The 14,326-nt window shown below is 62.7% G+C and overlaps 2 protein-coding genes across 2 annotated transcripts in view; one reads left to right on the forward strand and one right to left on the reverse strand.

Annotated features, from left to right (window-relative positions):
* Window positions 1-14,326, reverse strand: part of LOC307063898 (mitochondrial import inner membrane translocase subunit TIM16) — a gene marked incomplete at its 5' end in the record, with an annotated part of 66,996 nt that overhangs the window by 27,467 nt on the left and 25,203 nt on the right. The window contains 2 exons of the mRNA XM_079720243.1: window positions 10,748-10,830; window positions 11,268-11,354. Coding sequence (XP_079576369.1) covers window positions 10,748-10,830; window positions 11,268-11,354 — 170 coding nt within the window. The remainder of the gene's footprint in view (window positions 1-10,747; window positions 10,831-11,267; window positions 11,355-14,326) is intronic.
* Window positions 3,803-6,468, forward strand: VASN (vasorin; the record flags this gene model as incomplete). The annotated part of the gene is made up of 1 exon (XM_079720246.1): window positions 3,803-6,468. The coding sequence occupies one exon, from the start codon at window positions 3,803-3,805 to the stop codon at window positions 5,831-5,833; it is 2,031 nt and encodes a 676-aa protein (XP_079576372.1). The 3' UTR covers window positions 5,834-6,468.

A 14,326-nucleotide genomic window follows, 5' to 3' on the forward strand; every position in this document is an offset into this window, starting at 1 on the left:
AGCTCACTTCCCCCCACCCCCTTCTAGAACTAAAGGCACCTTCCTCCCACCCCCAGGCTGCTCTCTCTAGCTTCTCCTGTTCTTCCATGCCTGAGGATGGAGGGCAGCCTTTGCGTAGAGGCCTCACCCTGGGCCCAGGGGGCCTCCTGTCTGTGCCTACATCTGCGTGAAGCCCCTCTCACACCATGGCATCCTCACCCCATGCATGCGGAGGGCAAGACTCAGGTTTTATGGGTGACACCCTCAGTAGGTAGTGTTTACTGACCACCTAGAATGTCCTCCAAATACAAACTAAACAAGCCCTGAGACTCAGGCGCTGTACCCAGCCTCCCCCACTTCACAGATGGGAACTGAGGCGAAGGGCTGTGGCCAGGCTGTCATGCAGCCAGGCTGCGAATGCAGGCAGTCAGACCCCAAAGCCCCATCCCAGCACTGTCCCCCGGAGGGCCCTTGTGGTGGGGCCAGGCCAAGGCGAGTCCAAGTGGAGGGGAGGCCCTGGACACTCTGCCCTCCTGCCTCCACTCCACCAACCCCCCTCAAATCCCAGGGCTACCTCCAGAACTCTCCCCACATCCTTTGCAGAGGGAAAGGGCCCACCTCCCTGCCTCGAGTCAGCAGATCAGATATCAAAGCCCAGGCCCCTGGTCCTTCAGGGCTGCTGAAATTGCAAGGGCCAGGGCAGCCATGACCCCAACGAGACACTCCCACCCCCAATGCACACACACACCAGCACGCACCCAGACAGGCGGAATCGCTCCCAGAACTTGTTAAAAGAACTTCCCCATTTAAAACAAACAGAACAACACAGAACCACAACACTGGGTGCTCAGAACAACTCCAGAAGGTGAATCAGGGCTGCTAAGAACAAAAGCCCACAGGTGAGAAGGGATCTGGGAAGCTATTTAGGGGCAGAGCTGGTCTCCTGCTGCCCTGTCACCGGCCCCCTCCAGTCAGTCATTGCCCTCTGGGTCCCCTCTGGGGGCTCTCTGATCTGTTCTTGGTGGCAGAGCCCCCCGGAGCTGAGCCCACAGCTTGCCATTTTCCCAAGCCCCAGCGCCAGCTCCTTGCTGGACGGGTGGAATGGGGCTCAAGCAGAGGCACTCATCCCTGCATCCTGTGGACTGCTTCCACAGGATGGTAGCTGATGCCTACTGGGGTCTCCCCAGCCCAGAATGCCAGCTGCTCTTGTTCTGACCCAACCCCCACTCTCCATCAGCTTAGCCAGATTGTCTCTGCGGCCAGACAGACCCCCGGTGTTCCTGCCTCCCTCCCCCATGATGACTTTACTGATTAAAGGGCCAGCAGACTACAGGTGAAGCTCAGAGCCCATGCTGGTCCCCTCCTCAGTGCAGAATGGGAAACACCCCCCAGTATGCATCCCAGGCCCCTAAGGACCACATGCCTGGCTCCTCGGAGCTAAGTGCTCCCAATCCTGGGAGGTGTCCATTCTGGAATGCCCAGGTGGACAGATGAGGAAACTGAGAGAAAGCTGCTCTCTGTGGCCTCACAGTTCAGGTGCCCCTGGCCCAGGGCTGCCTGACTGGAGTATAAGCTTTTAACTGTGATCTTTTATAAGGCCCAGGGGAGCTGAAGCTGTAGGGGTGGCCAGGCTGGCCAAGTATAAGGTCCCCTCCCACCCCAGAGCCTGGCTGCGCCCTTCCTGACCCTGCCCGCCACCCCCACCAGGAGGGCTAACTCAGGGGGAGGCAGGGGGTGGGGGTCGCTCACAGCCCACATCTGGAGGCCAGGCCATACCCACTGCCTTCTGAGTCAGGGAGGGTGGAGCAGGTCCCCACAGTGGAGGAGGCCAGGTGCGGCATACACAGCCCCCTGGGAACGGCGCCGGCAGGGCTGGGGGCACACGAGGCCTCCCGGGTTCTGGCTGAGGTTCATCTGAGGCCGAGTGCAAGATGCTCCTCCGCCATTCACTCAGCAAAGATGGGCTCTGGGATACAGGGAGCAAAAATGGGGCCTCCCCTCAGGGAGGGGACAGCAGAATCTAGAGAGCAGAGGAGGTGGCACTGGCTGGGGTCAGGGAGGGCCTCCCTAGCTGGCCTCTGAAGGGCGGTCACCAGTGTTAACTAGTGAAGGGCAGAGGGGAGCCTGCAGGTGGGCAGGGCCTAGGCAGGCCCAACCTGGTGACGGGCTTTTACTCAGAGCTGGCCCAACACCATAGTGGCCTCCTGGGGACCACCTGCCCCTCCTCCGCCTCCCGTTCCAGGAGCCCACGTCCCTGGGGAGGGGCAGCCCGATGGACGGCACTGGGCAGAACATGGGCTGCGTAGGGGGCCACGCTACCTGTGTGGCTGGATGGCTGGCCAGCATGGGGGAAGGGGAGGCTGAGCCCCAGCACAAAAGGCCCTTGTGTGAGTAGGAGGCACCTGGAGGGGAGGCATGCCAGCCTCTCAGGGACTTTAGGGAACCAGAGTGTGGGGACCGCTGCTGGGGTGGCCCCCGGGCTCCCCTCAGGAGCCTGAGTGAAGGGGGGCCCATGCTGTGGCCCTATCCTGTCTCGGGCAGTTCCAGCTACGAGTGGGAGCCTGGAGCGGCTGGGGGAGCCACCCCGACCTGGGCAGGACTGGGCCCCACATCAGGAGGGCAGGCCCAGCCACACCTGGACGTGGTTAAGGACCTGGGCTCTGGCTCAGATTTCCCGGCAGTACAAAGGCAGCAAGTCACTGCACCTCCAGGAGCCTCTTCTCCTGTCATCTGGGAGTGAGGAGAACAGCTTCCACCTGGAGTGGCTGCTGGGGGACTAATCGAGGAGACCGTAGACGCTCAGTGCCACGGGCACGTGGGAAGGGCTGCTGCTCCTCTTGCTCAGGGCTTGGCCTAGAGTGGATTCCCAAGAAATGATAGAAGATCCCATCTGCGGAGCGTTTCCAGGCTTGACACTGCCTCCAGGGCCACCACACAACCAACGTCCCCCAACCTGAGACCTGGGTCAGCCCAGGGAGGCTGGGGGCCCCTCACCTCTAGTTCTTTCATCGTGGCTTAGAGATGGGGGATCTGAAGACCAAGGTTCCCTGCCTCCCCCCTTCCCACAGCGGGGACACCTACCAAGGGCTCCAGCCCTCCTCTGCTTCCCCAGGGAATTCTCCTGCTGGCCATGTCCTAGGCAGGTCTGACTTCACAAGTGGAAAAACACCAATCCCAGAGTTTCCCCGTGAAGTCTTCCCGCTGTGGTCTCTCCTCACTCGGAGGACTCAAGAGTGCGGCGGCAGCGGCCGGTGGCCCAGGGCAAGCAGCTTCTCTATTTACGTGCTCGGCCGCCTGCCTGCCTGGTCTCTCCCAGATGCTGCGGGAGGGGCTGCCGCTCCAGAACCCACCATTCTCCCTCCTTCCCTGTCCACCTCAGCAGAGATTTTTGGGGTGGTTAGGGGGAGGGCACAGAGTCTGATGTTTTTTGACCATGTGTTCTCTCTGAGCCACAGAGAGGCCAAAGGGCTGGAGTTAAGGAGAAGGGGGTTATTTGTGGTCACTGAGTGTTGGGGGGCCAGGCCCCTCTCTGTGTGCATCAGCCCACCGAACCCTGGTGTCAGCGCAGGAAGTAGCAACTGATATCATAACAAGGTCATGTGATTGCTCAAAGTCACATAGCGAAGAAGTGACGGGGCAGGGACAGGAACCCAGCCAGGGCACTGGGGACCTGACTCATAACTACTGTATGCTGTTGGGTTTGGGGGTGGGGAGTGGAGAAGGGGGCTGGGAATTCCCTTCCCGGTCCTTCCTGGAGTGGCTGTCCCCTGGGGCCCCTGACTCACGGTCTCCCGCTTTCCTCTCTGCTCCCAGGGGCCAGAAGATGCGCTCCAAGACACCCCCGCCCCTGTTCCTGCCGCTGCTGCTGCTGCTGCCGGCCCTGGAGCCCAGGGTGCAGGGCTGCCCATCCGGCTGCCAGTGCAACCAGCCACAGACAGTCTTCTGCACCGCCCGCCAGGGGACCACCGTGCCTCTCGACGTGCCGCCCGACACAGTGGGCCTGTACGTCTTTGAGAACGGCATCACCACACTCGACGCGGGCAGCTTTGCCGGCTTGCCGGGTCTGCAGCTCCTGGACCTGTCACAGAACCAGATTGCCAGCCTGCCCGGTGGGGTCTTCCAGCCACTGGTCAACCTCAGCAACCTGGACCTGACTGCCAATAGGCTTCGGGAAATCACCAACGAGACCTTCCGTGGCCTGCGGCGCCTGGAGCGCCTCTACCTGGGCAAGAACCGCATCCGCCACATCCAGCCTGGTGCCTTCGATGCGCTCGACCACCTACTGGAGCTCAAGCTGCAGGACAACGAGCTGCGGGCGCTGCCCCCGCTGCACCTGCCGCGCCTGCTGCTGCTCGACCTCAGCCACAACAGCCTCCCAGCCCTGGAGCCTGGCATCCTGGACACCGCCAATGTGGAGGCGCTGCGGCTGGCCGGCCTGGGGCTGCAGCGGCTGGACGAGGGGCTCTTTGGCCGCCTGCGCAACCTCCACGACCTGGACGTGGCCGACAACCAGCTGGAGCTCGCGCCGCCCGCCATCCGGGGCCTGCGGGGCTTGACGCGCCTGCGGCTGGCGGGCAACACCCGCATCGCCCAGCTGCGGCCCGAGGACCTGGCTGGCCTGGCAGCCCTGCAGGAGCTGGACCTGAGCAACCTGAGCCTGCAGGCCCTGCCGCACGAGCTCTCGGTCCTTTTCCCCCGCCTGCGGCTCCTGGCGGCTGCCCGCAACCCCTTCAACTGCGTGTGCCCCCTGAGCTGGTTTGGCCCCTGGGTGCGGGAGAGCCGTGTGGCACTGGCCAGCCCCGAGGAGACACGCTGCCACTTTCCACCCAAGAACGCCGGCCGGCTGCTCCTGGACCTTGACTACGCCGACTTTGGCTGCCCGGCCACCACCACCACGGCCACGGTGCCCACCATGAGGCCCACGGTGTGGGCGCCCACAGCCCCACCTTCCAGCATGGCTCCCACCTGGCTCAGCCCCACGGAGCCAACCACTGAGGCCCTGAGCCGACCGCCCCCTGCCCCACCCACCATGGGTCCTGCCCCCCAGCCCCGGGACTGCCCGGCATCCATCTGCCTCAGTGGGGGCACCTGCCACCTGGGGGCACGGGGCCACCTGGAGTGCCTGTGTCCTGAGGGCTTCACGGGCCTGTACTGTGAGAGCCGGGTGAGGCCAGGGCTGAGGCCCAGCCCTGCCCCGGCCACCATGCGGCCACCCCAGCCCCTGCCCCTTGGCATTGAGCCCGCCAGCCCCACCTCCCTGCGGGTGGGACTGCAGCGCTACCTGCAGGGCAGCACCGTGCAGCTCAGGAGCCTCCGCCTCACCTACCGCAACCTGTCGGGTCCCGACAAACGGCCGGTGACACTGCGGCTGCCGGCCTCACTCGCAGAGTACACGGTCACCCAGCTGCGGCCCAACGCCACCTACTCCATCTGCGTCCGGCCCCTGGGGGCCGGGAGGGTGCCTGAGAGCGAGGAGGCCTGTGGGGAGGCCCGCACGCCCCCGGCAGTCCGCTCCAACCACGCCCCAGTCACCCAGGCCCGAGAGGGCAACCTGCCACTCCTGATTGCGCCCGCCCTGGCCGCCGTGCTCCTGGCCGTGCTGGCTGCTGTGGGGGCGGCCTTCTGTGTGCGGCGGGGGCGGGCCGCAGCAGCTGTGGCTCAGGACAAAGGGCAAGTGGGGCCAGGGGCCGGGCCCCTGGAGCTGGAGGGGGTGAAGGCCCCCTTGGAGCCAGGCCCAAAGGCGACTGAGGGTGGTGGGGAGGCCCCGCCTGGCGGGCCTGAGTGTGAGATGCCACTCATGGGCTACTCGGGGCCCGGCCCCCAGGGGCCCCTCCCAGCTAAGCCCTACATCTAAGCCTGGGAGTGATGGATGGCCGGGGCCAGGCTCTTGGCCCCACTGGGACTGGCCAGGGCCCTCCTGCTGCCAGATCAAGGAAGTTCTCAGATGTGTACGATGAGGACATGTCAGGACCGGGGCTGTGTGACCACAGCAAGTCCCTGCCCCTCTCTGGACCTTGGTCTCCTCATCTGTAAGAAGCTGGGACCCAGGTGATAACCTCTAAGGTCCCCCCGCCGCCCGAGTGCCTAGAGGATGGCGTCGGCCCCGTCTTCTGCAACATGCAACCTCTGGGGTGGGGCGGGCCCTGCCGTGTGCTGGTAACACAGGCCCGGGGCTGCCAAGCTCCCCACCCCAAGGAGACTCTGGGGGCCAGTGAAGGAAGCCCCCAGAAAAGAGAGCAGAGGGAGAGTGGGACTGGGGATGGGGTGGGTGACACTGCCTCAGCCCCAGAAAGTGAAGGAACAAAAGAAACTGGAAAGAAAGATGCTTTAGGAACAAGTTTTGCTTTTGTTTTTTAAAATATATTTATAAAAGATCCTTTCCCATTTATTCTGGGAAAATGTTTTTCAAACTCAGAGACAAGGACTTTGGTTTTTGTAAGACAAATGATGATATGAAAGCCTTTTGTAAGAAAAATAAAAGATGAAAAGAAACAAGCATGTTTCTCAGGCATGGCCCCAGTGTACCTGGGCTGGACAGAGGGAGGGTGGGGGCTCGCAGGGTCGGCCTAAAGGGACAGCCCTCTCTGTGGGGAAGCTGGGGGCAGGGACCCCTCTCCCCAGTGGGCACCAGGCCCTAGTCAGCATGCCCTAGGCTGTCCTGCCCTGGGTTGTGTCTGCTCGACTGAGGTGCCCGGACCAGCCTCCCAGTGAGACTGGGAACCAGGAGGGAGCAGGGATAGGAAAGGGGCTACTTCAACCTCCGGGCAGAGGAACGGTTAGGGCAGCCTTACCCTTCCCAGGCCCAGTCTTCTGCCAGCAGGAGCTGCAGGGCTCCTGGGAGAGGCTGGGGAGATGCTCGTGGCAGACGCAGGCCAAGATGACCCCCAAGGGTCCCTCCTCAGAGATGGGTCTGATGAGTTCACCGCCTGCCTTCCTCTGTGGAGGAGGTGCCTTGAGCCATGCCCTGCCAGGCCCTCATGGACGGTCCTAACCAGATGGCACATAAGGCCCAGCCCTTCCTGCAGTCCTGTTGCCCCTCTGCATGGGCTCAGGCTGGGAGACCTTGATCCCAGCCTCCTGCTCTAGCTATAGAGAAGGGGCAGCACAGATCCTGAATGGCAGGAACTCTTTGCTGGGTGAGGAGGCAGGGACCGAGCCAGGGCTGTTAGGGACAGGTGGCCCTGTGATGCCCCTTTACTCTCTGCACTTGAGTAAAGTACCCAGGCTTTCCAGAAACCCCGGAAGTGGGAGTGTTCTCCAGGAAGCCACAGGCCGAGGTGGTGGCAGGGCCCCCAGGGATGCTTTGCACAGCCCTGGCCTGGACCAGGTGCTGGGAGCTTAGGAACAGTGAGATACACGCGCCCAGCACCTTTTCCTATTACCCTCTGGCAGGAACGGAGGTGCCCCTGGGGCCAGAGAGGCCCTGCAAAGGCTAGAGCGAGCCTCCCTGCGGCCCCATGCCCATCTCCCTGCATGGGTCATGGCCCCTGGCCCCCAGCCTCACCCTGGCGGGAAGGAGGCAGCCCAGCCAGGCCTGGGGAGCAGGCCCTGCGGTTCTGGGCGTTGATGTCAGTGCAGAGTCAGGCCCGGCCACACGAGGCTCTGGATTCAATTATCGGCTGCTGAGGGTTCTGGCATGAGAAGGGAGGAGGTGGGTTGTGGTGGGCAGAGAGTGGTGGCAGCGGGCCTGGGTGGGGCCCCTTCTTCCTGAGGCGGCGGAGGCAGCAGCCCAGGTGGATTTCCTATGGGCCTGGGTCCCATTAGGGGAATGGCTCTGGCGAGGCCTGCCCTCCCCTTCGGCGGCCCTGTCAAAGGGGCCATTGTGGGTCTATGGGCTGGTGCTAAACACAGTGGCTGCTGAATGAATGTTTTCGCTGCAAAGCTAAACCTGGCTAGTGGGGCCGCAGGGGCGGGGTGAGTGGTGGGGCCCACAGAAAGGGGCCTGAGCACTCACGCCAGCCCTCCCAGAAAAGGTCTTCGGGCATCCCATCAGATGAGGGGCCGGGGGATGAAGAGAGGGCCAGGGAATGAGTGGGGGACCAAGCCAAGATAGAGCCACTACCCAGGGTGATCCTGCTGTGGGGAAACACCAGCCCCCAACTGCTGGGTCCTCGCTGCCACAGGCCCTGCGCCACACGGGCTACACATGCTCCCATTTCACGTCCAGCAATCCCTCTACAGAAGAGAATCACAGGCAGGGAACAGTGAGACAGCAGCTTGCTCAGAGCAGGCAGGGACGGATCCCAACACCTGCTCCCTGGCCCAGGAGGTGGGGGTACCAGCCTTGTGGGGAGGGCTTGGCCCTCCAGGAGAGGGGAGGGGCTACTGAGAGCCGCAGAAGGCAGGCAGGGAGGGGGTTCCCAACCTCCAGGGAACTCGCTGGGATGCAGGGCCGGTGCCTCTGGCCAGAGGTGGACACCTCAGTGTGAAGAAGCAGAGCAGACTCCCAGCCTCCACCCTGTGAGGCTTGCTGCCAGGGCGACCTCAAGAGAAGATCGATTTCTCCGGCTTCAGCTTTTATTCTTTGGTAACATGTGGAGAAAAATCTCCATCTGCCTTCAGCTCAGGGCCGATGCTGTTGACCATTCACCCAGCTCAGGAGCAGGGCACCCGAGACAGGTGGTGGTGTTTCTGCGTCTCCCGGACCGGAGCATGAGCTGCTCCATTAGCCCAGGCCCTGCCGGTAACCCCCCAGCTCCACGCAGCACAGGAAGTACGGGGCGGCCATCTGTGGACCTGCTGCCCGAGCCCAGCTTTACAGATAGGACCTGCTGCCCTGCGCGTCCCATGTGGGAAGGTACGCTCCACAAACAACACAGATGAGCAGGGGAAGGGCACAGATGGGAGCAGAGACAGAGGCCCCTGGGAGGGTGGGGCCCTGGGTCCTCCCTGGGAGAGGATGGGGAGGGGCATGTGCCTGACCCCTGGCTCCCTATAGCTCTTATAAGAGCTCATACTGTTTTGCCCAAATGGAGATGGAACATCTGTAAAACAGAAAAGAAACTGAGCGGGTGCGGTGGAGACCCATGCCGTGCCCGAAGCTGACACCCTGCACACTTCCTACCTTCAGTCCAGTTCACTCAGCAGCCCCCAACACCCCAGGGGGCTCCTGAGGGGTTCTGGCTTCTGGGGAGCCTGGGGTAGGGGACCCACCATCTCTCAGGCCAGCCTGGAGGCTGGCACGCATCCCTGGCGTCCACCAGCTTTGTAGAGGGCTGGAGAGTCCCAGCTCCTTTGCCAAGGGCGTGGGCCCAGTGGGGCAGTGGCCAGGACTGGGGGATGAAGGGGGCGGGACACTGGCCTGGCCGCCCATCTGGGAGTGATTTGAGAAATTCCAGGCCTCGCTGGCCCTGCGAGGCTATTCTTAACTGCTATAATTACAGGGTCAGCCTTGGCCAGTGGCACCATGGGGTCTGGGCATCGTTAACTCCCCCAGGGGCCACACTGGGGCTGGGCGGGGGCTGCTCCTCGGGGTGGGGTGGGGGCCGGCACAGACCGGGGCGGAGCCTGGCAGGCAGGAAGTGGTGGGGAGAGGAGCACTTGACGGTAGTGCTGGCTCCCTGTTCCAGGCTGGGCCCGTTCCCTCCCTCTGCTGGGGGGCCCCATAGGGAAGGGGCTGTCTGGCCTGGGTAGGCGTGGAGGACAAGATATCAGTGCAGCATGAGGGCTGGGGGAGGGGTTGCTGGACATGAAGCCAGAAGGCCTGGGGGCCCTGATTCCTCCAGCACAGGGGGGCCCTGGTAACATCCCGCTGTATCCCCAGGGCCAAGAGCAGACAGAGGCCTCACACCTACTGGTATGGGTTCTCACTCAGCCTTGCCTCCCTCATCTGCAAATTGGGCCTTTCCAGCACCCCAGCCTTTCCCTGGGTTGTGAGACAGGATGGGAGTGCCACCCTGACGGTTTCCCCTTCTCTGGGGGCTCTCAGTGGGGTCGCCCTGGCAGGAGCTCTTACGGCACTCAGCCCTGTGTGCCCCAGGCACGGCCCTCACTGCTCCCAGAGCCTGGACAGGTCACCACGCCCTCTATGACTCAGTTTCCCTAGTTGTAAAACGGAAGAGGAAGGGGCTGAATGGATATCCAAGGACCAAGGCCCCATCCTGGCTCGGACCTCCCAGGTCCCTGCCTGGGTGGGGGGTTCAGCAAGCCGCCCCAAGAGTCACAGCTGAACAGGGGCCAGGTCCCACCGCCTCCTGCACCAGCCGGGCTGGTCCTCCAGCCTCCTGTACCTCATCTCCTCAACGGGCCTTCTGGTGCGTGGGTTGTCCCTGCACAGAGCTGGCTGGGCCAGGACCCCGTGGGGCACCACCATAAACCCTCTTGCACACGCTTCCAGGAGGGTGGAAGGACGAGGTGCACTTGTACCTCCAGGCTGCCTGCACCCCCCAACCCACCCAGGACCACCAGTGACAAGCATGTGGCCAGGGCTGAGGTCTCACAGAAACTACAGGTCCGAGGCCTGCCTCCGTCCTGCACTGGAGCCTCCAGACCTGCTAGCCCACCTGACCCCACGTCACCCCGCGGCCACCTCATGATCGTAGCCTCAGTTTCTTCAGTCTTCGGCTCCACCAGAACACTCACAGCAAAATCAAGCGCATCCCCAGACCCCCTGTCCCCGCACCGCCGAGTCACAGTCCCCTCCCCAAATGCCAAAACACACCAGCACGAGCCCCCGGGCAGAAGCCTGCCCCACAACCAGCAGTGTGCACTTACAGACATCACTGGGCCCTCAATGCCCCAGCCATCCCAACATGTCAGCCACTCCTACCTGGGAGAGGTGTCCAGGGTGAGGGAGGTGCAGGCGCTGGAGAAGAGCCGGGTGTCCCAGAGCTTCACTTCACGCTCACGCATCTGCAGGGAGGGGGCAGAGAGGGGCTCAGAGGGGCCCAGCCCGGAACCCAGGGACTAAGGACACAGGCTGGCACGGGAGCACTTGCTCCAGAGCAGAGCATTCGGGGGTGGGGGGGTGAGTCATGCCAGGGAGGGAGAGTTTGGGTGTTCATGTCCTGCCCCTTTAAGAACCCTTAGGTGACAAGGGACAAGGGGCGGTTCCCTCTGTGGACTCTGGTCCCTGGGGGGGCCCACCGCAGTTCCCAGGGTCAGGCTTAGCTATTGCAGATGGAATCTGCCAGTTTTCAGCAGCCGTTGGTCCCCTGGGGCTCTGAGACCCGGCTGCACACAGGGCCGTATATGGACGGGTCTGGAGCTGGCCCCAGCCGCCCGCTCCCAGTGGGCCTCGTCCCCGCCCTCTTGGTGTGGATGCCCTACTCCTCCGGGAGGAGCCCTACCTTGTTGAAACCGGTGGACACAAGGTGCTCCTGGGTGCCTGTCCACACCAGCCGGCCATCCCTGCTGTTTTCATGGGCCCACGTGCTCTGGAGGAGGAAAAAGATGGCACTGAGTTGAGCCTTGGGGGCCTCCTGTGGGGGGAGGCACCCACCTGAGAGCCTTCCAGAGGGCAGGAGGGGTCAGCTGGGGACAGCTCTGCACCCAGAGGGCCTACTTGGCCACTAAGCTTGGGCTCAGTCTCCCTCCTTGTAAGGGGCCTGTCCGGCTGCTCTGCTCATGGCCAGGCCCCTCTTGCCGCGGTGATGGGGCTCAGGACGGCGGCACATCCTTGCCTCTGCAGGTGTCCGGGGGGAGGCACTTTGCTGCCGGTCACCATCCTCAGGCTCTGAGGACCCCAGCGCCCTCTTGGAACTTCATTTTCCTTGCTCGTGGCCTGGGCTGCCTACTTCCCAGGACTGTCGCGAGGATCAACTGAGACCACATGTGATAGGAACAGGCCGGCCACAAAGCGCCGTGCAAATCGAGGGATTACGAGTATTACTGCTGCCTCTTGACGCTGCCAGGGGGCCGAGGAGAGGGCCTGGTGCCAAGCATGGGGAACAGTCCCTGGAGAGGGCAGAAGAGTGCCCCTCTTGGCCCTCCCGTGGTGCTGGAGCTGCCAGCAGGAAGGTTTGCTGGGCCCCAGGGAGGAGAGACGAGTTCAAACCGCAGGCGGCCCTGTCCCCCGGGCCCAAGCAGGGGGGAGCTGAGGGGGCCAGAGGAAATGCAAACAGCTCCCTCCCAGTCACCCTGGCCCCTGGAGCCTGAGACCAAAGACCCTGTTACCAAAATTAGCTCACCCCAAACTGTGGCCAGCTTCCTCCCAGCTTCCCACGATCTCCTTGGGAATGAATGAGGGAGGCAGGCGGCTGTGAGGAGCTGGCCCCGCGCCCCCTCCCCAGCCCGCGGAAGCCGACCCCAGCGTGGGAGACCATCGGAAACGGCTCCGTGTCGTTCAAGGGGCTTTTCTCACTGCTTCCTTCCCACCCGGCTGTAGTCGGCACAGGAAGTCAAGGCTAGAGCCTGAGAACTAGGGCCCAACATCCCTCTTTACGCAAGAGGGGCTGTGGGATCAGGGCAAGGGTCAGCTCCACCACCAACACCCCAGGGTCAATCAGAATTGTCACGTGGGCTCTCGCCCTCTCATCGGTGTGCAAACATCCCATGTAAGGAGCACCAGACGGCTCGCACTACGTTAGCACACCATTCATTCATTCAACAGCCGTGCAGACCTCCTCCTGGCCAGGTACTGTGCTGGGAGCTGGCAGTGGGGCCGGACACATCGCAGATGGACGGTCACGTCCTGGGTGAAGCAGGGCTGCTCACTCACTTGTTCTTTCATAATATGAATATTCGAGCTGCACGTGACACTAGGCACTGGGGACATGGTCAACAAAACAGAAAGGGTCCGCAAACTCATAGAACATGCAGGTTGAAAGGCAGATGTGAACCAAACAGAAATAACTATGTCAGCGAGTTGCTGTAAGTGGGGGGTTAGGGGCGCGAGCTTTGGAGTCAGACTGGCTGGGTGAAAGCCAAGCCAACAGCCTCGTCCCAGGATGTGCCTCAGTGTCCTGACCCACACAAAGAGCACCATGATGGACCCACTGTGGAGGGCGAAGCGCTCAGGGTTGTGTCCGGCACACATCAATGTGCATTTTTTAGAAGCATGGTAACAGGGTACAATAGAGTATAATTGAGGGCAGTGGATTTAAGGTAACACTTAAGATGTGAAGGATTGGCAGGCGTGAGCCAGCGGTGGGGACCAGCATCTGTGAAGAGTCAGGGTCTCGGAGAGCGAAGAGGCCGGCACAGCTGGCAGTGGGGTCGGGGGAGAGGAGGAGGCGGTGCAGGGTCTATAGGGCCTGTTGTCAGCGAGGGCGTGTTTTTCATCCAGAGGCACAGGTTTGGGTGGAACATTCCTTGGCCCGTGTCTCCACCTTCCTATTTCACACACAGAGAAACCAGAGGCCCAGAGAGAGGAAGCCATCTGCCCCAAGTCACCCAGCAGGACAGCCACCCGCACCAACCGTTACTGTTCTCTGTCTGCACAAGAGGAGCTGATGGAGGACAGGCCAGGAGACAGGCCCAGCCAGAAGGCAGCAGAGCCCAGACCAGGAGGAGCCCAGGATGCTGGCTGCCCCCAGGCACCTCGGGTCTCCAGCGATCCTCCCTGGACGAGTTCACACTGGGGGAACCAGGCAGTGATGGGCAGGGCATTGTGGGCTGGCGGGTCCTGCTCGCCCCACAGCTCTCCACTCTCGCCTCGGGTCTCAGAGGACACGGCACCCAGGAAGTGGAGACGAGGTCAGAGCTTAGGCTGAGCCCAGTGCACCCACCATGGGCACACCCAGCTCAGTCTGTCCCGGGGGCCAGAGGAAGCCCCAGCAACTTGGAGGGGAGGCCAAGGACCCCCTCCCCAATCCCCTATCCCCAGATCACTAGAGTGACTTTCAGTTTCAAAAATGGCAAGTTCTGGGCTTCCCTGGTGGCGCAGTGGTTGAGAGTCCGCCTGCTGATGCAGGGGACACGGGTTCACACCCCGGTCTGGGAAGATCCCACATGCCGCGGAGCGTGTGGGCCCATGAGCCATGGCCGCTGAGCCTGCCCGTCCGGAACCTGTGCTCCGCAACGGGAGAGGCCACAACAGTGAGAGGCCCGTGTACCGCAAAAGAAAAAAAAACAAACAAAAGGCAAGTTCTTTGCTGACCACAGTGGGACTCGGGGAGGAGGAGCCCTCCCTCCAAATCCCCGGATTCTCATTTTCCTGGGGTAGAGGGGAGGCTGCAGTTGGGACCCAGGCACCCTGCCACCCGAACCTGAGCCCTGTCATAGGAAGCTGCTGATGGTGATCCCGAGCCTGCAGGCCAGGCCTTGGGGTTTCCCTCTTACAGGCAGCTAGGTGTCCTGCTCGTGGAGAAGCCCCTCGGTACCCCCTGTCTCCCCCACACCTGGCCCCAAGGAGAGAATAGGAGGGGCTGAGGCCAGGCCGCGCCTGCCCAGTACAGGGGCGCCAGGA

Source organism: Hyperoodon ampullatus (assembly GCF_949752795.1).
Source record: "Hyperoodon ampullatus genome assembly, chromosome: 14".
Taxonomy (NCBI): domain Eukaryota; kingdom Metazoa; phylum Chordata; class Mammalia; order Artiodactyla; family Ziphiidae; genus Hyperoodon; species Hyperoodon ampullatus.